We start from the raw sequence: 25,350 nt of genomic DNA, 5'->3' as shown, positions 1-25,350 counted from the left end.
GATTTAATGGGTCATTATTACCGTTAAAAGAAAAACAAAACAAAACAAAAAAACTCCACCTCCTTTCTGCATTTTAATGGAAGAGGTCCTATAGGCAGGTACAAGGTCATACTTTCAGAACTAAAATCTCAGTGAATTGTTACTTTATTTCCCAAATCTAGTAAAATTTTCCATATGTCAGGGCTCTGAACAAAATTATCTTCTATTAATTAATCACCAGGCTAAATGGCATGTGTGAAGATAATACCAAAAACAATATGAGTTTTGCTTAACATGTTACTTAACACAACCTTTTTTGGGGTTTTCCATGAGGTGATATTTATGTTAATGCAGTGTTTATTACAACCTGAATAGCTGATAACCCAGCCAGGTTGTATAGTTGGCTTCTTAAAGTATTATAATAGAGAAGTCCATCTAATCATTGCTGGTAAGAAAAACTGTAATTTCTCCCAAGGAGGCAGTGCAGTGATCAGTGGGTCATAGACCACTGAGCTGCTGAAGTATTATTTGATATTAGCTGCCTTTTTTTTTTTTTATAAATTCTGTATTAAAAAGTTTCTCTGTTTATGTACATGAGCGTGTCTGAGTTATATTTCCTTTAGATTTTTATGTGTTTATATGTGTGCATTTTAATTCAGGTCTCAAAAAGATTAGTATGTAAATTATATAATTACTTTAGAAGCAAAATGAGCAACAATGACAAATATTGTATTGTTATATTTCCTCTGGAAAATGAAAGAGCGTTAGCATAGACTTCCTCTAAACATAGTAATTGCCATTGATATGTGAGAAAAGTTAATAGTTCTTTTCATCTAGTTATAATCTGGAAATTTTCATACCATTCCACACAGATTTCTAAGAAGTTACTAAGATAAGGGAAAAAAAACAGTTGTACTCTAAATCTTCATTAAAAATGCATTAAAAATGCATTAAAAAACAAGTTAAAAATGCAAATATACTTCTAGTGAAACAATGTAGTTATCCTAGTTGTTAACTACTATGAAAATAAAAAATGCTTGCATATTTTTAAAGTTGTAATAATATATGTCTAAATACCTTGGAATGCCTTTGATTTCTGTGAGAAGTATTGATATAAAGAAAAAAAAATTACTAGTCACTGTGAGTTTAATCTAGAGTGATAGGTCCCAAAGTAGCTGGACAGTCAGGGGATCAAATACACTAACTATAATCTTTCAGTTGTCAAAACACTCACATATGTTCATATTTACTGAAGCAGAAATGATAGTTTATGGCCTTTAATTGGTATTGGAATTAGTTTGCATATGCATTTTAGAAAACTGACTTAAATGACAGCATTTACTGTTTTCTTATTTGGAAAATTAGGGACGTGACATTTGAAGGCATTCCTTGTTGATAGATTCTTTCCTTTGATGCCTTATTATAGGTGAATTACAGTACAACTGCATCACTGTTTCGTTATTTGCACAGGCATTTGGGTCCTAAACAGAATTTTATTATCTACAAAGCATAAAAATATCCAGTACTGCAAGGAATTAATTTAGAGAACCTAAGCATATTGCACAGAACATAAAGTTGACCTTTACCGTCTACAGCTTTTGGAATAGAGTGGGATGTGGAACACATCATAGATTTAATGTGGCACAACGCAGTCTGCAGAAACTTGGGTGGGACTGTGACTGCCTGCCCATTGCACCCGATGATTGAATCTGCTGTCACCAGCATCCTGATAATAATGAACATTCAGCTTAACGACCGTGATTATGATTATCATAATTGATGTGCAAGTGCAGTGTGTGGAGATCATTACAGCTGAACTGTACAGCAGAGAAACATGCCTTAGTTATGGATAATTTTACTTTTATGCATTGATTGGGATAAAATATGCTTTTCAAGTTCAACAGGCCAGTGTAATATAATTTTAGGAAGATTTCTACATGTATGAATTGATGATTATGAGCTTCTTGCAAAACAGTCATTCTAGCTGTTTGTTTTGAATTGTTTCATTCCATTTATAACAGGAAATAAATAATTAGATGTTGAGTGGAAATCACTTATAGAGTACTGCCAGCATTAATCAAATATCAAGTTCAAATACTTCTGATTATGATGGCCTCACATAGGCTAGGAAAAATAGCACTTGTAATGCACCACCAACACAATTCTGTTTTTGTTGGAGCAGTAGAAACTGGGCAACAGCGTTGTCATCTTCATGTTGTTTTGTGTAATTGCTAGAGCAGGCAATAGTTGTTATAAAAATTATACAGCTTCCATTTTTGTCACCAGAGGCAGAGGTGACAGGCTCACATTCAGCCAGAGTAGACAAAAGCACAATCAACAGCTTCAATCAATGTAGTTGGATGGTGATTGCCTTCAGCTGAGATTATATGAATTTGCAGAAGTATTTCATTCAATTGTACAATAATATAACAGAAAACCAGGTGTGTGTAAGTACTTTAGCCTGAGTTTATAAAGGACATTAGGATAATACAATGTATAGAGTTTCATTGATTTACAGTAGGTGTAAATTTGTCTTTGTCTAAGAATTGGCAGAAGTGTCCCATTTGGGATAACAGACAATAGAAAATTTCTTGATCTTTAACTAACTTGCTTTCTGCCACAAAGAAGATTGCAAGGATCAAGTCACTCCGAATGTCTCATCTGCGTAATTCCTCTCACATTATTTTACTAAGTTTGGACTTTCTGTGGTGCAAAAGAGTACTCCCTGTGGGTCCAGAAAATTCATGCTATTTTGTATAAAGTCTTTTACCTCTAAAACTTCAATAGCCCCAGCAGTTTTCATTCTTACTCAAGTTATGGCACAAGTGGCATAACTTTATCAGGTAGGACCTGAAGTTCCAGCTATGTGGGAAGAATTCCATAAGTGTATAACAAGGCCTGAAAATCTCAGTGCCTTTCAAAGCAGGCTTGACTTTTCTACATGGCCAACCCATTCTCTTTTACATTCTCCTGAGGCCACTGTGTCCTACGGTTCTACAGAAAATTTGTATTTACATAGTGTTACTGAAGAGGAAAAACTGGAGAGGGGGAAGTGACTTGTTCTGTTTGGAAACTAGTTTTATCCCACATGGGACTAACAACATACTATTATTATGTGTCTATCGGTCAATGTCATATGGCAGAATTGGTACACTATTAATGTTCTTTCATCCCTATCTTATACTGAAACAACTAAATTTCACTTTAACTTGACTTTTCTTAATCTTGCAGCAATTATAGTTGAGATAAGTATAATGTATGTGTGAAGTTTTAAACTTTTTCTCTAAAGACTGTGACTGTGACTCCTGGACAATTTTTAAGGGTGTTTGCTTGGTTTCTATTCCTTTTAATCAGAGAAGAAATATACAAGAATATTTTCTAATACAGTGTGGTATTCCTGAGGAATGTGGATCTGTGCTGTCAGCCTTATTACATGTTTTGAAACTTTTATGGCCATATTTACTAGTATGCTTTGAGACACAATTACAAATATACAATGAGAAGAGCCAGGACACTTTGAACAACAATTCTTAGTTTCCCCAATGCAAATGCAAAGTGTTTTCCTAAGCGATGCAGAATTGACATAATGTGGCAGCTAGAAGTGACTCTACTGTAGGGGAATTATTAGGTGATCTTTTAAGAGTTTGCGTTTTACACTACCGATTTCCTCATGAGCCATGTCAGGAATAATAAGGGTTGTTGCCAAAGTGTGTTGCACTCCAGCAATCTCCAGCCAATGACATGGCTCCTGTATAATTATTGCTGCTGGCATAACTTGATGGATCTATTTGGATGCTCCAAATGCACCTTTAGTTTGAATTATCAGCTATCTGGTTCCAAGGTAAAGATGCTTTCCTTCACTTTGCTTCTTACCATATATCCTACACCAAACCAAATAATTTAAATCCAGGGATCTGGTCTTACAGCAGTGCATTCTATATTATTCATGAAAAGTCAATATTCTGTAGCATGTGTCTCTCTGCTGTCTACAGAACAACCACTGAGAGTCAGAACACTTTGTATCTTCTTGTGATAATTGGCTTGAGGAACTCTCTGCCTTCATATAGGGTGATTCTTACAACAGCATTACTTTGCAGAATTGTGAGCTCCTTGGATCTCAGGCATTTAGCTATATTCCTGGACAGGTAGTGTTAAAAAAAAAAAAAAAAGCAGTGGTGCCCAAGCTAATATCATGGACCAGATTAATGAGCAAGATATCTCTGAAACTGGGTAACAAAAAATGACATATAATTGCTTTTGCAAAGTCTACTACTTCTAAATTTTGCCCCTCTTGAGAAGCAAACATTGAAAAAGCCAAGAGTATGTCAATTCAACAGCAGGAACAGCAGACATTACCTCTGACTCACTGGACTAGAATCTCTTTCATAAGATGAACCCATTCAGTCTTCTAGGAAAGTAAATGAAAATTTCAACTTGTGGCAGTTGACATAATGATTTTTCCAGATATAAGCCATCTCTGAAATGATTTTCTTAGGTGTAGAAAGAAGGTTAAAATTATGAAGCAAATTAAAATTTACAAAATGGCTACTGTATAAATATATATATATACTGGCTACTGAATATATATATATATATACTGGCTACTGTGTATATATATATATAAATATATATAAAATATACAAAATGGCAACTAAATGTAGAAAATAATGTGTGGATACCTAGAAGGATGAAAAGAAAGGCTGGAAGAGCTTTCTGGTGAAGGTTACTGATGACTTACAGGGTACAATGATGAAGGAATAAAACAATGTAGTGACTAGGAGGGGTCAAACCATTCGGTTGGATATTTGCATAAAAAAGATACTGTCACCACTTTTCTAATCAAATCCATTCTAGTGGTTATTTGTAAGGGTTTGTCAGCAACTAGTCAAATATTTTATAAAACCTGATTTTCAGTTCTGTGATTTCTCAGTGGGAAAATTCTGTCCCTTGATGATGATCCAGGGCTTTGAAGAATAAATTGATTCAAAAGAGAAAATTAGATGGTCCTTATTATACTGTCTAACTAGCAATCCAGTGTCATTTGTCTGTAGGATGATAAATGTCTTGCTTTGCCTACCTTCCTCATTTAATAATTCAACTTGTATGTTAGTGGCATAGAAAGAAAATCTTGCATTTTAGTAAGAGCTAACTTTAACCACTGTTTTTTGAGGGAGATATATGTATGTTTTTTAACTTCATAAATAATTCCCATTGTATACATTGCTTAAACATTTTAAAGCCTCTTGTTTAATGAGAAAAAGCTTTAGAAACAGAGTATCTTGCCTAATTTGTTCAGTACACACTTAAAAGTACATTACACTAAAGTGTGGCAGAGCTTTTAGTGCAAAGAAACATCAGCTGAGCTGGAAACGTTAGTATGAAGTTTTTAAATTGATGTTAGTTTTAGATGTTCACTATTCTGATGTTATTTCGTTTGTTGGAATTGCAAATCCTTGCACTAAGCTGGGAAGTGCTTGGCTTTGACTTTTGATGACAGTTAGGGACTGTTCAGCATTTTTGGGATTCAGGAAATTTGCTTATACATCTGGCAAATATAATGCATTTCAACACAGCCGGTTAATCTTTATATTGAATTTAAAAACAAAAAACTAGATATTGAAGTCACTAGCAATTACTGATGTAACATATCTGCAAAAGTTGGGGGGAAGTGTCGATCTGCCAGAGGGTAGAAAAGCTCTTCAGAGGGACCTGGACAGGTTGGATTGATGGGCAGAGGCCAATGGGATGAGGTTCAACATGGCCAAGTGCCGGGTCCTGCACTTTGGCCACAATAACCCAATGCAATGCTACAGCCTTGGGGCAGAGTTGTTGGAAAGCTGTGCAGAGGAAAAGAATCTGGAGGTGCTGATTGATGCTCACCTGAACATGAGCTGGCAGTGTGCCCAGGTAGCCAAGAAGGCCAACGGCATCCTGGCTTGTATCAGGAATAGTGCAGCCAGCAGGACCAGGAAGGTAATCATCCCCCTGTACTCTGCTCTGGTGAGGCCGCACCTCGAGTACTGTGTTCAGCTTTGGGCCCCTCACTGCAAGGAGGACATGGAGGCCCTGGAACGTGTCCAGAGAAGGGCTAAAAAGGTGATGAAGGGCCTGGAACACAAGGAATGGCTGAGGGAGCTGGGTTCTCCAGCTTATTTAGTCTGGAGAAGAGGAGGCTCAGGGGAAACCTTTACAGGCTCTCTACAGGTACATGAAAGGAAGCTGTGGGGAGCTGAAGGTCAGCCTCTTCTCCCAGATAACTAGTGATAAGACTAGAGGGAATGGCCTCAAGTTGTGCCAGGGAAGGGTCAGGTTGGAACTTCGGAGAAATTTCTTCTCAGAATGAGTAGTCAGGCATTGGAAACGGTTGACCAGGGAGGTGGTGGAGTTGCTCACTCTCCCTGGGGGTGTCTAAGGAAAGGTTGGATGTGGTGCTTAACAACATGGTTTAGTGGGTGGTATCAGTGGTAGGGGGATGGTTGGACCAGATGATCTTGGAGGTCTTTTCCAACCTTAATGATTCTATGATTCTGTGAAAAGTATGCTTTTTTGTTAATCCACCTTTAGCTTGGTTGTGATGGCTAAATAGAGTTGAAGTGGAAGTTACAAAGCTTTTCACAACTCTCTAAGATTGAGATTACCTATGTAAGTATTCAAAAATGCCTCTAAGATATTAGGACCGATCCTCAATGCTTGGCATAGTAAAGGTATGTTCATGGAGTTAGACTAATTGTTACAGCAGGTAACAATCTGGCCAGTGATTAATATAATCAATATATAGATAAATGCAACCTGCTTCCTATTCCTTAGAAATAATGTTGTTACCCATCTTTGCAGAAAAAAAAATAATAAAATTTTAAATCTCATCTTTAAGTGCGCATTGCTGTTGGATTTACTAATTGAAGTCTAAGAATCACATTCTGCTGGCTTCTTGCAACAGGCACACTTAGGACTGCAGAATCTCACATCTTAAAATGTTAGTTGAATGAAATATTTCATAGCATTGATCTATTATAATTGAATAGTTGTACAATTTATGGTGTTATTAATGCCTGTAGCTACTCCAAATGTATTCTAATAAGTTATGCCAGGTATATGCCCAAGCTGAGTGAAAGGCTGGAAGTTTTTGTTGTTTTGAGAGCAAGTGTAGGTTTTTCTCAGAACAGTAAAATTCAGTGCAGTAAAATGTAGTCTAGATTCTTACAGTGCTCTAGAATCTTGGAGTAGTCTACATTACCTGAGTAGGGGAAAATCATAGTAAAATTGCATAGTTTTGTGCACTGGCATTGGAGTGAATGAGAGACTGCAAGTAAGACTGCTGCTTGTCTTCATGGTTTGACATAAGCAGCTACTGCTACTTTAAAATTTAGATCATGAATCAACTCTGAATTTGTTTGCTCCATTTTAATAGTAATATGATATTCACTTTGGAATACACTTCAGTATTTATTCATTTAATGCCAATGAAGATCTGTTTTCAAAATGCCCTTTACAAACACAAGTTAAAAGGATGTTCCACCATGATCAAAAATAGAAACTGTATTCTTTCTTCTCCTACATACTTTATGGTTTTTGTTCATCTTAACATAAAATATGTATGGAAACTGAAAAGCATAGCCACATAAGGAGTTATTTACGAACAAGTGTATTACCATGTGTTAATATTAAAGAATGAGAGTTATGGAATTATTCAAAAATAACCTTTGCACTTCAAATTCAGTCTTCATTTTCATTTAAACAACCTTACAAGCTCTGAGTTAACGTACAGGGGTAATAGCAGATAAGGTACATAGGTTAAGCTAAAAACTGGGATGCACACAGTATCTGTTTCCTAACTGTACTGTTTTTGTTTTCCACAATGAGTCTATCTGGGTAAGAATTTACATTTTGAATGTGATAATAGGAACTAATAATATTTCCAGCCCATGGCCTTGAGCTGTGTTAGGATCTCTCTTACCTGTAGTTGTATGAAGTATATGAAGTATACTGTATATGGCAGTATAAGTGATAAACATTGATCTCTAGCAACTGAATACCCTGCTCTTTTAGAGTGTAACTTGTTAGGTATGAGAGGCTCAAACCTAGAAAACAAAAGAAAGAGAAACAATAAAAACACTGCATATTAACAGACTTTGTACACTAATGCAAAGCTGCTTGATTGAGCAGTGCAGTGTCAACCATGTCTTTCTTCTAATGCTAAAAGTAATGCACATAGACAGAGTGACAATCAGAGTACAGCCTCCCATCAGCTGTAATTAATCTTTCAGTTAACAGAGACTAGAAAAGCTTCTCATCAGTCCCTTCTGAAGTCGGAGGCACCCTGTTTTTTGATGTTTGCATTCTGAGTAAAATTGTCCCCACCAGTTCTAACAAATTGAAACACCAGGCTAATTATGGCAGCTAATGAAGTGTGTGGAATGGTCACAGCTTGTCGTGAAACTGTTCCTTCAGCTCAGATTAGAGTTTCATCAATCACTTTTTTAAACTGATCCAGAATTGCTTCTGCCCAGTGCTTGGCATTTTTAATGCTCTTTCTGTAATTGTTTTTTTCCCCAAAGCTTAGGCTATTTTTTGAAATATTACATTCTCAGGACAGGACTTACAAACTCCAGTTTATAAAAAAAAACATTTCATTATTGCCTCTATCAGCTGATCAAGTGCTAGAAAGCTAATAAAAGAGGCAGAAATATAAAACTTGATATATTGCTTTTAATCCAGCTAAAGGTAGCAATAAAGCATATACACATATATGTATATGAATCATTATTATGGTGGGCTGGATGTATACTGCAATCTCATGAGACATGGTTTGTGGGCTGGATGGTTCAAATACCTCTGAAGGACCTAAATGAAATGAATGAGTTGGTCTTAGCTTATTTCCTAGTGGATTGTGGTCCTCCATATATCACTCAAAGAGTTTGTCATGATTTGTAGTTTTTGCAGATGCTCAAGCCTTTGGCAGCAGAAAGACCAAAATGTGTTGCTATTTAAAGTATTTCAGCACATCAGGTCAAATCCAAACTCCTCAAAGAAGTATGGGAAACTTTACAGTACAACTGATGTTGCTACTACACCGTCAATGAATAAATTAGCATATGAAACATTGCAAAAATTCCTATTTCATTTTCATTTATAAGATAAAATGGTATTCAGCTATACATTGAAAGTTCTGCATAGACATTAAAGGCATAGATGTTAAAGAAATTATAATGCTAAATTCTTTCCTCAGCATATACAGTAGAATGTAGAATTTGGTTTGGAAGTTATTCAGATGAAAAATGAAATAAACTTTTGCATACATACTACCATAGAGTACGTTTGCACAAGTTGTCACATTTACTATATTTAGTACGTATTTATATCAGAACCAAGACAGCATGATTTTAGTTCAAGTGTGCTGAGCAATCTATTTATTGAATTTGTGCTAATAACTATAATCCATTTCATTTATCTGAACACTGTTGAAATTGAAATAGTGTTTATCTATTTATATATCAAATGTTCCTCTCCCTGAAATTTCTTAGTCATGTAATATTTGACAGAACTAGCTTCATGTCAATGCCAAAACAAATCTGTGGCATGAGCGAATAATCCTTGATGCTGATGCTTTTCCTTGAACTGTATCAATGAACCAGTAGATTTACAAAGGAGACTAAACACCACTGAAAGTTTAAAAAAAGACACACAAAAATATGCTATTATATATAAATAAAAGATGGGGAAGAAAAGGCAATAGATATTAGCCTAGGAGCTGTTGATTAGTGACAGCATTTGTGAACACGGGGTAGGAGATGACTAGTTTTCCTGGTGTTAGCAGATCTCCAGAGTAGTTGCATACAAAGTGAGAAAGTCCTTTCTCCTGATTTGTCATTTCAGTTTCTTCTGAAGGTAGCTTATATTCACAAAACAGGGAACTTGGAGTGTGCCACAGGAAAGTAATTTATTGGGAGAATAAAGAAAAAGAATGTTTATTTTGCTGTAAGCCCCTTTGACTAATCATATCCACTTTTGGAATGAGAATGCAAGGAAGGGGAGCAGGAGACCTTCATCACCATGAGGAACTCTCTTTGACACCTTTACTGTTCTTTCTGACATGCCACAAATTTTGTTCAAGTTCCTTTAAATATCATCCAGAAAAAGTACAACCTGCATGGAACATGACAGTGGACACATCTTTCTTAAAGCTCTGAACTTCATCAGACCTCCAACAGGCGTGAAGACATCACCTCCCTGAACGTTCTGGCAAAGGGCTCTGGCAGCAGTCTGTGCAAGGAAGTGTATGCTTGGAATTAGACCCATAAAGTCTTGTGCACTCTCTTATCTCTGAAGTACTGGTACATACTTCATTACTTATCTCTATTATACCATAATATATTTCTATTAGCTTTCAAAGAAAAAAAAAGTGAGAAAAGTAGCACAGTATTTAGCACAAAGTAAGCTGAGAAGGCAGAGTTTTTGTTGTAGCGTGAATTTGCCTTTTATAGAACTCATTTGATGTCACCAAAATAAGAATCTATTCTCTTCTTGATGGTTGTTTTCAAGTTACTTCTTTTGTTAAAGCTAAAAGTTGTTTTCATAAACAATCACACACAAATTCTAGAAGAAAGCAATATGATATATAAAATTGCACTCTTATTCACACTAGGTGGCTATAGAGCTCACCAATCATTAATTTTCCATGTTGTACAGAGTATCTAATAAGTAACTTTATTTTACAGTACATTTTAAATATACTTTTTTTTTTTTTTTCTCCTTAAAAACAGAGTTGGATGAAATCCCTGTTAACCTGTTTTTCCTTGTGGAGCATAAAAGACTAATATAAAAATGATTCAGCAAAAAGTAGTATTGCAGCTGGGAAACACAATTATAGTAAACTTTACATAACTTTCAAAAATGTTTTTCATGTTTCTAACTTACCATCTAGTGGGATCCTTCTCGCGATTGCCAATTCTTATCAATTGAAGATGAAGGCGACTAGTATAGCAGACTCTCAGATGATACTAGTGTAAACTCAGTTTCTAACAGGTATTGTGGTGTGACAATCATATACACCGATATGTTAAAAAAAAAAAAATCCTTATTCCAATAACAACATTATATTTAGTGAAACTATAAAGATCAAATACATTGTGTTTATGAACCAGTCTTCTCCTTTTTCTATAAAGAGCTGGCTGAGCTCTTCACTTTTCACTTCGCTTCAGTAACCTTTTTCTCTGTGTAAAAGTGCTGTTTTTTTTCATTTGAAGTTAGGACAAAATGATAGTAAGAATTGTGTGAAAAAATTTTTGCTGTGCCTGTCCCTTCTCACTTTATAAAGATTTTACCTATACTTATGTAATTTGTCCTAAATCACTAAGAACTGGAAGTTTTTCCAAATATACTTCCCAGAAATTGAAGTAATTATTCATTACATTATTCATTTACATATTCAAGTAAATATCTTTGAGCTAAGTGGATACCAACCCTTTTTTGTGTTTAGAGAAACTGACAAACTAAGAACTGAATATAAATGTAATTAGATAAACAAATGAGGAGACTTTCTCAAGAAGGAAACGTCATTTAAGTAACAATTTGTGGTCTAGTGACAGTCTGTCCTTCTGTGTTACTATAGAGAAATGTTGCTTTAAATCCTTGCTTTACTAGTACAGTATATCCTCTCAATTTAGAAAGGTTTTCAGGCATTTCAGATGCTTGCTTTGCAGAGTGAGATATAAGAAAATGTACTGCATACTTGGCTGGACTGTTGTACCATATAAAAACACTGATCCTATACATGATATAATAAAAAGTTAAGCTTAATCTTATTGTTCAGTTGCTAGTTATAAGGTGCTAAGGTACTAAAGGTACTTCTACTAAGGTGGGAGACTCATTTCTCTCAAAAATTTGCATCAAGATGTGATTTTGAGTCTGAAAACCTTGAAAATATCTGATAATAGAGATGTTCAGAAGTATCTAAGGCATGTTGACATTGGAAAAACAAACTATATCTGCTAATATGCTAGAAGTTACTCTCTCTACAACACAATATTTCCTAAAAATCTAAGGAAATTTTAAAATCTAAAGTTTCTCTCTTTTTTTTTTTTTTCAAGTTAATTGTAAACTTTTAAAAGCAGATTTTTTTTTCTTACAACTAAAGTAAAATATTATATATATATATATTTTTTTTTTCTGATGAGGATTTAGATTCAGAATTTTTCCTCCTTAATTCCTAGTGGCATGATTTTGGCAAATTAGAGGTAGTTGCAACTTGATCTTGGCAGGTTAAACATCTTCTGGATATAGTCCAGCAGGTTAAAAGTGGTTCTGAGTTTGTCTTGGCAGTCAGTGCTTGGCACTGGCTTAATTTTCTACTGGAATCAGAATGTTATGGTTGAACAGATTAGACAATGAAAGGGGCATCTTATAAATGGCATAAGTCAAGATGCTTATCCCTAAGTGCATTATTTTCTAGTGCATGTCCTCTTGCTAGCAGAATGTGTGTGATGGACAAGATAAGGAGTTGTTTTAAAAATATGCCCACTATAATAAAAATGTGTCCTTTAATTTTCATCAGATGCTTTAAAACTCTGTACATTTTCTGTACATTGGAATGTAGTTTTAGGTGTAGTTCCATCTCAGATTTAGTAACTTCATAAAAAGTTTATACATTACTCATCAGTGTGTTTTCATACCCGATGAAATTTTATTTATGCATTTTAAATTAAGATGAACATCTAATCCCTCTTCAAAGATATATATAGTTTTTAAACACCCTGCAAGAAGTAGAGATTTGCATAACAATAGCAAATAAACACCTCTTGGGATTCTGAGTACTAACAACTATTTCAAGTGCACATTTGTTTTTTAGCCCAGTTTCAGTAAAGTTCAAGGGTATCCAAGTATGAAATAGCTTGAGGAGAAATTCACATTGCTTTCTTAATTTAATTTACTTGTAAAAAATAGAATAGGTCAAAAAATAGAATATTATCTTTGGCAATTTTGGTTCAAATGCAGACATTAGGCAGAACAGAATTTGGGTGATGTTGTTTCATAACATTGAACAAAGTACTGCATGCACTATAACTTTGTGTAGCAAACTATACTTATAATATTGATACTGTCTCTGAATATGTCTAAGAGTACCTGAAAAGTGTCTACATAAAGGTGATTTATTCTTTCACAGTAATTAGCTATACACACATACATAAATTCATTATCTACATAGTAATTTATAAAGAAGAATTCATATGTGTATATATTTAAGCATCACAGAGCTAGAACATGTTTGGGAGGAAGAACCAGGAAGCATCTGGCTACCAGGTCATCCATAAATGGACTAAATGAGCTTAGAGGGTACAGTTGGGAATTCCACCCTTCCTTCCCCTTGGGCAGCTGCAGTCACCATAGGATACTAAGTAAATTTAACAAATGCAAATTCAGACCACAAATCTTCATTGCTAGTTATGTTGTACATGACAAAAGGGACAGGCTAGTTTCAGATACCAGATTAATTTTAGAGAAACAAAACTTAAGAAAAATAATTCATTGGACCAAATACTTCCCCATTTTTTCTTTGTCCTTCATTACACAAAACTTTTATCAAAGACAAGAAATAACTTGCCTTTGCTTGTGAGAAAGCACAGTAGGGTATGATGCATTTGTAATCCTTAATAAACACAGATATTGAAAAATATGTTGTTCATTCAGAAATATTTGTGCTTTTTTGTAGAATGGCTCAAACCATTGTGTTCTCAAAAGTATTGTTACTTTCTATCATGCCATAGCTTAATTTGAGCCTCTGTGGAAGGATATAGTGGGATATGCTTTTCTTCCTTTGTCTGAGGTGCTTCTAACCATATATGAGCAGAAATAGGCTCTTTTCAAGGATAGAACTCCTCTCCTTTCCTACCTTGCACTGATGAGAAGAAAAACTTTTAGAGCTTGTCTTGCATTAGCCAGTTATCTCTAAAGCACCAATTAACGCAGCTTAGCTGCTGAGCTAAGAAAGAAAACTTCAGTGAGTCCAGATTAGTAGCAGAATGCTTCCTCCTCAGAATATTAGAGGAAGTGAGGAATAGAGTTACAATTTCCATGTTAGGCTGTCACAGAGGAGCGTACACTGTTGTGCTATTCATACTGGACACATCATACAGGAACTATGAAAAACCTATGTGATTATCAGATATGTGTTTTTTCTAATTCATGGGCCAGAAAATTTCATAATTTCTGGCAAACCATGTTTGATTTTGGTTTCATTATTTATAATTCCAAAAGATTAAAAGTGTAAAAGCCAGTAGTAATTGTAAAGCTCCATGAAAATTTAAGTATAATAATAATTAAATGTTTCTTATATAAATTAAATAGCAATTAATGTTTTCTGCCTCTGTTTGGAAGATAGGATATTAAAATGGTGTCGTTAGATTTCCTGCTGTGAACATAATTTTCTGATTTGTTTTTACAACACATTATAATAATGTCAATAAAAGATTAAAACTAACAAGTAGAAAAAAAAACTTGTCTGATGTAAGTGTAACACAGAAAGTTATAAAGTTTCCTTTTATGATGTCTATGCAATATCATTTTATTTTAAGATCTAATGGCAAGTTGATTCAAAGGGTAAGATTTGCTCTTACAAAGTCAATAAAGCAAGTATAAAATTGCCTTCTACCGTAGTCACCCAGTCTTTTTAAATCAAAGAGTTTTATTGTTGTTGATGTTGTTTGCATTCACAGGAGGTAATTAGGGAAGGAGTTAGACATCACACTCAGAGCCCTCAAGCTTGTCAAGAACAATCATAAACTTCAATTGAGGGAAAACAACAACAGCAACAAAAAAACAGTTTAGGAGGGAAATTGCCGAGAATGGAGGGAAACAGTTTCATAACATCTTAGGTCAGTTTGACTGTTATTGTGTTAATCTATAATATGGAGATCATGTTTTCCAAGTTTTCATGGAAACACTGTGTTGGTTTTTTTTTCATTGCACTTACCCAAAAGAACACAGTGTAGAGGGTTTAGAATAGGTTACAGTAGTAGACAGTCCAAGCAGGGAGGTGATGGCTCCTTTGCTTTTCCCGTCTGTACTGTGTTGACAAGCTGAAGTAGGGAAGGGCATAACTTTACCCCCTTCATCACAGCAGTGGTCACTTGTCTACTGTAGTGCAGGGATCTCCGATTAGGCATGCTTTTCCCTGCAAGTCAATACCTCTGCACTGACACAATGAGATCCAGTCCCTAAGGCATGATCCAGGCTTTTGTTATTATCTCTTTTTTTTATGGGGCTAGTTGACCTAATTGGTTAACACATTAGCTTTTCAATTTTATAGCCTTAAGCCACAGAAGACCTATTCCTCATTTTTGGACATTTGTCCATGTTGGAAAGCAGAACTGGCAATCTGTGCCCACTAGCCACAACAACAACATCAAAAACAAACAAACAAACAAACAACAAAAAAAAAAAACCTGAAAAACAGATCTATGCCAAAAAACTATATCCTGAAGTTTATGTCTAATAAGCTATTGAAGCTATGCACAAGAAATAGGTTTTGTTGCCCATGGGGAAGAAGCCATTATTAATGTCCCAGATCATATCTCTCAATAGGTCTTATGAGCAATGCTGCTTAAACAGTCTTAATGTACAACAGGGAATTAAAAATTATAGTACCCCTTTCACTGACTGAAATATTGTAAACTTGTTTCACTGGGGCCAGGATTGGTGTCAATGTACTTTTGTGGAAAGTGCAATAGAAGCATTAGTATTTGACAGCCCTGGTTGAAATAAGTGAAATTAATGGAGCTCTTTTCATATACGACAAGGCCATGGCACCCCTTTCATGCTGCTTACAGACAGAGAAAAGTCAATACTTTTTTATTACTTGATGCTGACCTACATTCTGCACTACAAGTGCCAGGCCCACTAATTGGTTTCAGTTGTAAGAAAAGTTTGCCCCAAAGAAACACTGGAGCAGATAAATCAATCTTTTTTAGGGTAGCTTAGTGGGTTTTGAGCACTTGAAATGACATTTGTGTTATATTGACAGAATGGGTTGTTACACTCATTTTGTCATGTCAGAAGGCCCTGTAATAGTTGGAAGTATTGTTAACCAGTATTGATAAATTTGCTAAGAATAAAAGTTAGCTGGATCAACATTTCACTTGAGTAACAACTTGCCATTTCTAGTTTGCTTCCTTGTTATAGACCTCTGTGCCTATTAATAGGTCAAGAGGTTTACAATGACAGTTCAATTTAAAACTCTAATTTTACTATGACAAGCATTAGGATCATAGGGAATACTTAAATATGGCCACTTAGTTTTAAACAGAGAGGTCTGTAGACCATGGCTGTACAATGGCAGTGCTGCCTGAATTTCAAATCAGGTATGCACATGAGCTTTGTCCTAGCATTATGGAAAAAGTGAGATGGCACAGAGTGCCTTCCATAAACTAAGGACATTGCTACAGCATGGTTTTTTTTCAGAATTTCTCATTGCCTTTTCTAAAATCTTGTTATTTATCTGTAGATATTGATTTCAAGTTAGGGAAAAGTGAGTTTTGTTCCCTGTTTTTACTATTCAGTAGCATGAAGATAGAACTATGATTCTAACAGCTGTGCCCACTTTTCAGTTATTCCTTCTGCCATTGATTCCTAACAGAAATTACCTACAGTTTTAGGTCTCTACAGGAGCAACAGATACCCCAGCACTCAAAAAAAGTTCTGAGATCCAAACTTTGCATGGATTGTTTTAACCTTGCATAGCACATGTCATCATGTTTGACATCATGCAATCATACCACATCTTCTATATTATTAGACTGGCTCAGAAAAGAACTTAGTGCTCTGAACCAACACTATAGGGATAATACTTTCCTTTAGAGAGGTTATACAACTTATCTTTGAAGCAGTTTTTCATGCTACTTTTCCTAACCTATGAAGGAAATCTGCATTCATACAACCATATGCAACAACTTTAATTTGTGTAACCAGATCTCTATGTATACAATCATAGAATCATCTAGGTTGGAAAGACCTTCAAGATCATCTGCTCCAACTATGAACCTGACCTACCAAGTCCAATCAATAAACCGTGTCCCTTAGTGCTGCGTCCATGTCTTTCATCATAGAATTAGAGACTCATTTAGGCAGGAAAAGACCCTTAGGATCATCAGGTTCAGCCATCACCTAACACTACCAACTCCACCACTAAACCATGTCCCTAAACTCTGCATCAGTATTTCTCTTAAATACCTCCACTGATAGCAACTCCACCACCTCCCTAGGCAGCCTGTTTTAATCTAAGAAGCTTTTCTGTGAAGAAGTTATTCCTGATACTCAATCTAAAACTCCTCTGGCACAACTTGAGGCTGTTGTTTCACATCCTATCACTTGTCACTTGAGAAAAGAGACTGACAACCTCCTCACTGCAACCTCCTTTGAGGTAGCTGTAGAGAGCAATAAGGTCTCCCCTCAGCCTTCTTTTCTCCAGGTTAAAAAATCCTGGTTGCCTCAGCTGCTCCTCATATGTCTCGTTTTTTAGTCCCTTCACTAGCTTCATTGCTCTTCTCTGAACATATTCCAGCAGCTCATTATCTTTCTTGCAGCAAGGGGTGCAAAACTGAATACAATACTCAAGGTATAGTCTTACCAGTGCAAAGTACAAGGGGACAATCACTTCCATAGTCCTGCTGGCCACACTATTTCTGGTGCAGATCAGGATGCCGTTGGCCTTCTTGGCCACCTGGACACACTGCTGGCTCAGCTGGCTGTTGGCCAGCACCCCCAGGTCATTTTCTGCCAGGCAACTTTCCAGCTACTCTTCCCCAAGCTTATACCACTGCAAGGGGTTGTTATCACCCAAGTGCAGCATCCGGCATTTAGCCTTGTTGAATGCCATGTAACTGGACATGGCCCATCGATCTAGCCTGTCCAGATCCCTCTGCAGAGCTTTCCTGTTCTCATAGCCTCCTCTTCTCCAGACTAAACAACCCAAATTCCCTCAGCTGCTCCTCATAACTCTTGTTTTCTAGTCCCTTCACAAGCTTTGTTGCTCCTCTCTGAATATGCTGAAGCAACTCAATATCCTTATAGTGAGGGGCCCAAAACTGGACAAAGTACTCAACAAAATGAATGTTTGTCATTACAGAGAAAAACTATGCAAAATTATAAGGCAGAAACTAGAAGTTTATTGTAAGCTATTGTTCCAAGTTTGTCATGTGCTTATCAGCTTTGTAATTATTATGGACTCGATAGATTTGCTGTAGAAAGATATCAGAAGTGTGTATAGAGGAGCTAAGAATAAATGATTGTAATGATATTTTCTGGCCTTAACATATTTGAGTGGATATGCTGCTGCCGTTTGCCTCTTCCTACTTTGGACTGAAGTAGTTGACTTTCCACTTCATTACATTTCTAAGATGATACTTCCTAACTCATTCCAAAATGAATTTTTATATTATAAGAAATTGCACTATACACTCAAGACTGTTTGGAAAGAAACATTTTTAGTGCAAATTCATCAATAGAAATATGAGGCAATTCATTTTTAAAGGCCTTCAAGCTGATACTCATACATGCATGTATAGCTCTGCAACCTTTGGTTGGTTTGCCCGTTGTTTTTGTTTGTACGTGTCTTTGTATTTATATATGTCCACATAATCAGATGCAAAATTTCTTTAGAATTTGCTTTAGTAATAACATTTCAAAGATACTGTATAAGCATTTGGAATGTCTAATCTATGACATCAGAGTGTACAAATTGAGACAAATCTTTGGTGGTTTTATGTCACATTTTGACTCCATTGTTTGGAACTGATGAGCATACGTGACAGTCAAGTAGTCAAATATATGTAAAGGGTCCATAGGTCTTGTTAAGCTCTGTCAGTTAGATTGAGTCACTTAAAATTTGATAGAGTAAAAAGAGTCAAAGCTTGACAAGTTTAAAAAGGAAGTGTTGCATTAACTTGTTTTGGGAATTTAAAAGTAGGTCTCAGGCTCTGAGAATTACAGGTCTCTGATGCTGAGAATTATATGGCACAATATAAGAATGCATTGTGGAAAAAAATCAATAAGACTCAGCTCCCTGCTCCTATGATCTTGAGATTGAGAAACTCTATTTCACCAATATATGGGAATTCGTATTTGTAATCTAATTCATTCCAGCTACCAACAATGAGGGACTGACAGGATGAAAATAATGTTGAAGGAGCCTGGTTTTCTACATTCACAACTTTTGTTCTTGCAGCTTCAAAAGAATTATCTGTATTACTTTGTAAATTCTATACCCTGTAGCAATCAGCTTAAACTCAAGGTGATCTTGCCAGGGCTCGATATATCAGTGTACCAGAATCAAAAAGCAGTGCATTGCAGTGTATCACTGGAGGATCTGAACCTACATTTCATTATCAAATTTTACAGACATGAGATTCTGACTTCCAATTTTTTTCCCTTTTTTGCTGCTACAATGATACAATCGGATAGACTGTCTTCAATGCTATGAGAAAGATCTTGCAAGGCTAAGTGGTATTTTCAGGCTTTAATTTCTTACACCACTCAAACCTGAATAAAATCTGTATCTTTAAATACAAAAATGACTGGGTATGTTTTCCTAAAATATATTTGTATTTTATGCGCGTTTTGTGCAACATTCATCTCATATTCATTATAAACTTCTTTAATTAGTCAAACTGTAAAGCCAGCAATAATTTCATTATCCATCAGACTGTGTGATGTTTCCTAAATTTGCTCAAGCATAACTGTTGTCGTCATAATCAGAGCCAGTTGTTTAAATGCTCAGTTGTGAGTATCTAGTGAAATAGCTTTAAACAACAAGATAAACAGTACAGCTGCCAACCCAAAGTAATCTTACACTGAGGGGGAGTGTGGCACAGAAAATTTCCTCTTTGTCATCTTGATTTGAGTTTGAAGCTGGACCTGGGCTTAGTTCCAGCTCAAAAAACTGTTCACTTCAAAGGCTCCTAAATCGTCCCAAGGAGCTAATTTTGGCAGCCAATTGTTTTTGTTTGGCCAGGCATCCTAATAGCAAAACCCGTCTGCTCCAGCAAATGTAGAGTTCTTCAATGCTCAGACTCACCATTCCTGATTTTATCCTGATGTTGGGGGTGTATACTGGTTTCCCCATCTCACCCTAAGTTGTCTACTTATTTTTATCCAAATTGTTAAACTGTACCTCACTGTCCTGCAAGTAGATAAGAAACATATTTCCTATTTTCAAAATAAAGAATAGTATATTCTTTTCTGAATTGTTGTTTGATCCTAAATTATAGCTGTATTATCTGTTTGCTTTCTCTCCAACTAAAGCTTCCTTTATGAGTTTTTGTTTGTTTGTTTATTTCCCCATTCCAATAACAAATATTAGCCCAGTGAATTTACTAAATTAAATGTAACTAACTTCACTTTAGAAGGCAACTATTTACAGTTATGCTGAAGTTATAACAACACTTGTTATAATAATTATATGGATTTTTTCTTTCCTGCATTAAGAAGGTGCTTGTGATGCCAAACACACAATGAAAATTAAAATTCTGTGCCATTCTTAAGGTATAATATAAAAATATGCAAATAGGTTGTTTCTGTTGGATAAGAAAATGTGAGGTACAAGTCATTAGAGATACATTAGAAATTAAATCTTCTAAAGAGTTAAGAATGGGCAGGACTCACTTTCATACCACACAGGGAATATTTCAGTTTGAATGTGAATGTCTACCTTGCTATTTTAATAATTATGCAATAGAGTGTTGAAGGAATTACGCCAAACAACTTTAAGGTTGAGATTTAAGAAGTAATATGGTCACAGTTTGGCAATATGCAGTGTAGATGAAACTTAGGTGAGCCTGAGTTTGCATGGAGCTTACAAGAAGTAATAGCTGCTTGCTTATGGAGGTTCAGCTGGACAGGAGGCTGTGAACTAGGCAAGTCTAAAGTATCCAGGAAATGATAATTCCGCTTTATGTCATCTTTCGGAAAGGAAAAAAAAAAAAGAAAAAAGTTTTCATTCTGGTTTTGAGAGAGAACCAAACATTTCAAATTGTGAAATGTGTTGAGAAAGTACTAATTTTAGCTTTCATCCAGTCATGGCACCAGCCATTATAAAATGACTCACTGCGTTTCCATGAAACCCTTTCACAGAGGTCTTGCTAATAGTTTGCTACAATTGAAACAATAATTTATTAGTAAATAGCTAAAAGAAAATAATGTTTAGAATAATTAGCTTATTTGACTTTCTTGTTTGTCATTTGTATTTTCATTGGACTCTAATGCACAAGTTCGCTTATATTTCTCTTACTCAATTCAGATTTGTAAGCATTTGCATTTAAAAAAAAAAATCAATATAAGAGCCAAGAACTTTTCCTCGGGAAAAAAAAAAAAAGTGTTTGGAACTCATCCTGCCTGTATTCTTTCTACCATAACTCCATGGTCAATTTAATGGTCAATTTGATGCCACACAATTGTGTAGTATATATATATATATATTTTTTTTTTTAACCCTTTCTCATTTTATTTTTATATCCTCATTTTAAGTTTAACCAAGATAGAAAAGTTAAAATATTGTGAGAGTAACTTGCTATCTTTAACTTACCTGTTTCTCACAGAGGAGAACAGAATTTTGTATACTATGAGTCAAAAAAGACTATAGAATCTGGTTTGTGGGGCAGGAAGTCTTTGCAGTGTTTATAGGTACTTAGAAATACATTTGACAAATATATTTGCTTGCAATTAAATTATTTGATTATTTGATTATTTGATTATTGTTTATTTGATTATTATTTATTATTTGATTATTGTTTTCTTCTCCAAATTTCTATGCATATATGTGCATTTCATATGTTCATTATTTTTCATAATTTACATTCTAATTTATAAAATTAAATTTAACCAGAAGACAATATTTAGTGCTTTAAAGTACTATAAAAAATCAAATGTAAAGTCATGAAAGCTAAACACTTTTTTGTTTGTTTGTTTGTTTCTCTTTTATTTCTTTAGGACTTTCAAACAGTGTTACCATCAATTGTTCTCTTTGAGAAGTTTGGAAAAACTTATTCCAGATGTGGACAAATAGTGTAATCATTCTGTAAACTATACAACGTAAGACACTTGATAAGTAATCAATAAATGCTTTTCAAGAAATGCATAGCAGTATGTTGACTGAATGTCCCATAAATTATTCTTTCTGTAAAGTGATGTATACTATGTCTGAAGTACTGTTAATTGGTTTTGCTTGATCCTTAAGCAATACAGCTTTCCACATTAATCAAAGATTGTTGTTGTTGTTCTGGAAAAAAAGTCAGTATTATCCTAAGAAAATGGAGAGGCTCTTAGAAATGACTTCTGAAAATGCTATCTTTTATTTAAATGTAAATCCTATAGGATACAAGGTAAAAGACTCAGAAACATGTAGTATTTATTACAGATTTGTAAGTGAAGTTAACACTGAAAAAAAATCTATCTTTTCCCTCGCAAGTTTGTTTCACAAATTTGCATATGTTTCATCATTGTTGTTCATCATTCTCTATGTTAGTATACATGCTTTTTGGATACTGATCCATCTCTTCATATGATCAATAAACTTAGGTAGGCTATTTACATGGATGTTACTATTTTAAAGTCTTTTAGCTCCTCTGTGTGTGATATAACTTCAGTGTTGAAAAATTAAAATTCTAACAGCTTCATATATACCTTAGTATTTAATCAATTTTTCTATATCCTCTTAATTTTTTTTTTGCCAATATCTATGTGTTTACTCTTGGTCCCGTGTCTGTCTTATACATGGGAACATGATCATGTGATGCTTAACAAAGAAGAACACATCTGAGCACACAAAACTGATATTTGACTGCTGTGTTTGCTAGCATGCAATTCAACTGCAAAATGGTGAATATCTTCAGAGCTCATTAATTGAAAAGACTCAAAAAACTTCAGTATTTTCTGGGACCAAATCATAACCTAATTCTTCAAATTATGCGAATGAATTTTTACAGAAGTTTTCTGCTGAGTTTTCTAGGATACCATGCTTTCTCCTCATATCATTTGGATGTATTTGAATCAAATATTATTAGATCAAATAGCATTTGATTATAGTATTTGAATCAGATAATCAGTGTTAGGCTTTTCATTACTGAATTTTTATTTTTATTTTTTTCGATTCTCTTGCTCTCTCCAAATGTGCAGAAAAGTCCATGTGACGATAGTTTGTATAAACACATATATACACTTTCTGAACTAGGAGTCAAAAATTTCACTTCCATGGGGTTTCAGCTGTTTGCGTCTGTGGAAAAATTTTAGGGCTATCATACACAAAAATACTTTCAGTTCCTCTACAGTAAATTATGACTACAGACATTGAGCTGTAGTATTGCTACTTTCTGGAGTGTGTTGTTGTCAAGCTTTGAAAAGTTTATTCTTCTGCATGGAAATGAGAAATTAATTCTGGAAAGTGAGAAGCAACCACCTCAGTGGCTAAGTCTCCCCATTAAGATTTAATCTGATCAAATGTAGCTAGAGTGCTTTAGTTGTTTGTGGAAGGGATTGAACATGATACACTTGTGCAAAACTGTTGATGAATAAAGATGCCACAGTAATTTTTAGATGCGAGAGCTATCTATTTGATTGCTTCAGCTTTAAGGTAGTTCATCACTTCACAGTAATTCACTCTGTGCTGCCTCTTGAGCTCCATACCACAGTTTCCCATCAGTCCGATTAGAAATGGCAATGACTTTATCAGATTAATCTTTCTTTCTCTTCCTTTCAGTATCTCTGACCTGAGGACAAAGCAAAGCCTACCATATAGGCCAGCACTGCAATAGTGCTCTATAGCTAAGAGCCTGCAGCACAAGTGAAGGTTAAAACTAACACTTCTAATTTATTTTAATTGTTTGACTATCTGTATCTATTATCTAATCTGTATCTATATCTATATATCTATAGCAATCAAAAGACATAGATATATAATATACTTTTTCCTCCACTTAACAAGTTAACAAACAAACAAACAAGCAAAAACAAAACAAAACAAAAGAAAACAACAACACCCCCACCACCCCTTTTTTCAGTTTCTAAGCTACTACCTACTTCCCGGAAACCTTCTTACATACAAATAGGTCTGTTCATTTTATTAGATAAATAAGCATCTGCCCTGCCGTCGCCTCAGCTCCCCTCACCTCAGCTTGCCTCGCCTCGCCTCGCCTCGCCTCTCCTCGCCTCCCCTCGCCTCCCCTCCCCTTGCCTCCCCTCCCCTCCCCTCCCCTCCCCCTCCTCGCCTCCCCTCATCTCACCTCCCCCTCATCTCGCCTCCCCCTCCTCTCCTCTCCTCTCCTCTCCTCTCCTCTCCTCTCCTCTCCTCTCCTCTCCTCTCCTCTCCTCTCCTCTCCTCTCCTCTCCTCTCCTCTCCTCTCCTCTCCTCTCCTCTCCTCTCCTCTCCTCAAAATGTTGGACTACATTTAAAAAAGATGCTCAGAATAATATAGTGCAGGAACACCAGTAGTGTTTTCTTATGTAGAGGAATCAGACATCATGACAATTGACAAAATAATGTACAAGTGAATTATCTCTACAGCATGTAGAAATAAAAGGCAAAATTTAGCCCTGGGATAGACTAGCACTTCTATTTGGTAATCTGTTGTGGCAAGCAAGTGAAAGTGACTTGTGAAGAAAATTTTGTTTTGCTCTCTTGTTTAAATTAAAATGTTTGCATGTTGTAAACTTACAGTTTTTGTCTAAACCAGTTAAAGCTAAAATTTTGATATTTTTAATCACTACAATAATATAGAGACCATCACAATAAGGATTTTGATGAAATCATTATGTAACCAGTCTGTCTATCAATAAGTGATTGTGTAAGTGATTTTACTTTACTCCTGATTATCTTTCTTATTGATGTAGTTACCATATCACTTTGAATTATAAAATTAATTTTTGAAATATTTTTAATAATATATTTTTAATATTTTATTTCCTGCAGGCTTTCTTTATTAAGAAAATTGTTACTGAATGGTGTGTACTTCAGAGAAGATCTTTCTGGTTTATAAGCGACATTGCAGTCTATTCTTACATTTCAATGTCTTAATAACATGGGATAGCTATAGATAGAGACACAGGAAAAGAAACACTGAAAATTTGAAATGAACTCATGGATCTTGATGAGTCTGAAAGATACGTATCTCTTTCAAAATGTGGTGGGATATGACACTTAGCAGACTACTCACACCAGTATCTAAAAATCAAAAGAATCACTGCAATGCCAAAGAAAGAGATAAATATAAGAAGTTGCTTATAAGTCCTCAGAAAAAATAAAAAGAACAATTACTCTAATTGTCTCATTAAATGTAATCTAGTTAATTGTGTTTGAAAAAATGTGAATACTAATACATATATATTATATGCTAA

At 35.1% G+C, this 25,350-nt stretch overlaps 1 protein-coding gene across 3 annotated transcripts in view; it reads left to right on the top strand.

The window, feature by feature from the left end:
- SPATA17 (spermatogenesis associated 17) overlaps positions 1 to 25,098 on the top strand; it is a 100,260-nt gene extending 75,162 nt beyond the window's left edge. For 2 of the 3 annotated variants that reach the window (XM_035558006.2, XM_035558034.1), the window contains exon 10: positions 21,952 to 23,074. In XM_035558006.2, the coding sequence (XP_035413899.1) occupies positions 21,952 to 22,032 (81 nt within the window). In that variant the 3' untranslated portion in view covers positions 22,033 to 23,074. Of the gene's footprint in view, positions 1 to 21,951; positions 23,075 to 24,925 lie in introns of those variants that run through there. The other variant, XM_035558016.2, reaches the window with a different exon arrangement.
- Positions 25,099 to 25,350: the final 252 nt, after the last annotated feature.

This window comes from Cygnus atratus, chromosome 3, assembly GCF_013377495.2.
Source record: "Cygnus atratus isolate AKBS03 ecotype Queensland, Australia chromosome 3, CAtr_DNAZoo_HiC_assembly, whole genome shotgun sequence".
Taxonomy (NCBI): Eukaryota; Metazoa; Chordata; class Aves; order Anseriformes; family Anatidae; genus Cygnus; species Cygnus atratus.
Note: the sequence above shows the minus strand (reverse complement) of the source record. Positions and strands in the feature narration are given on the sequence as shown.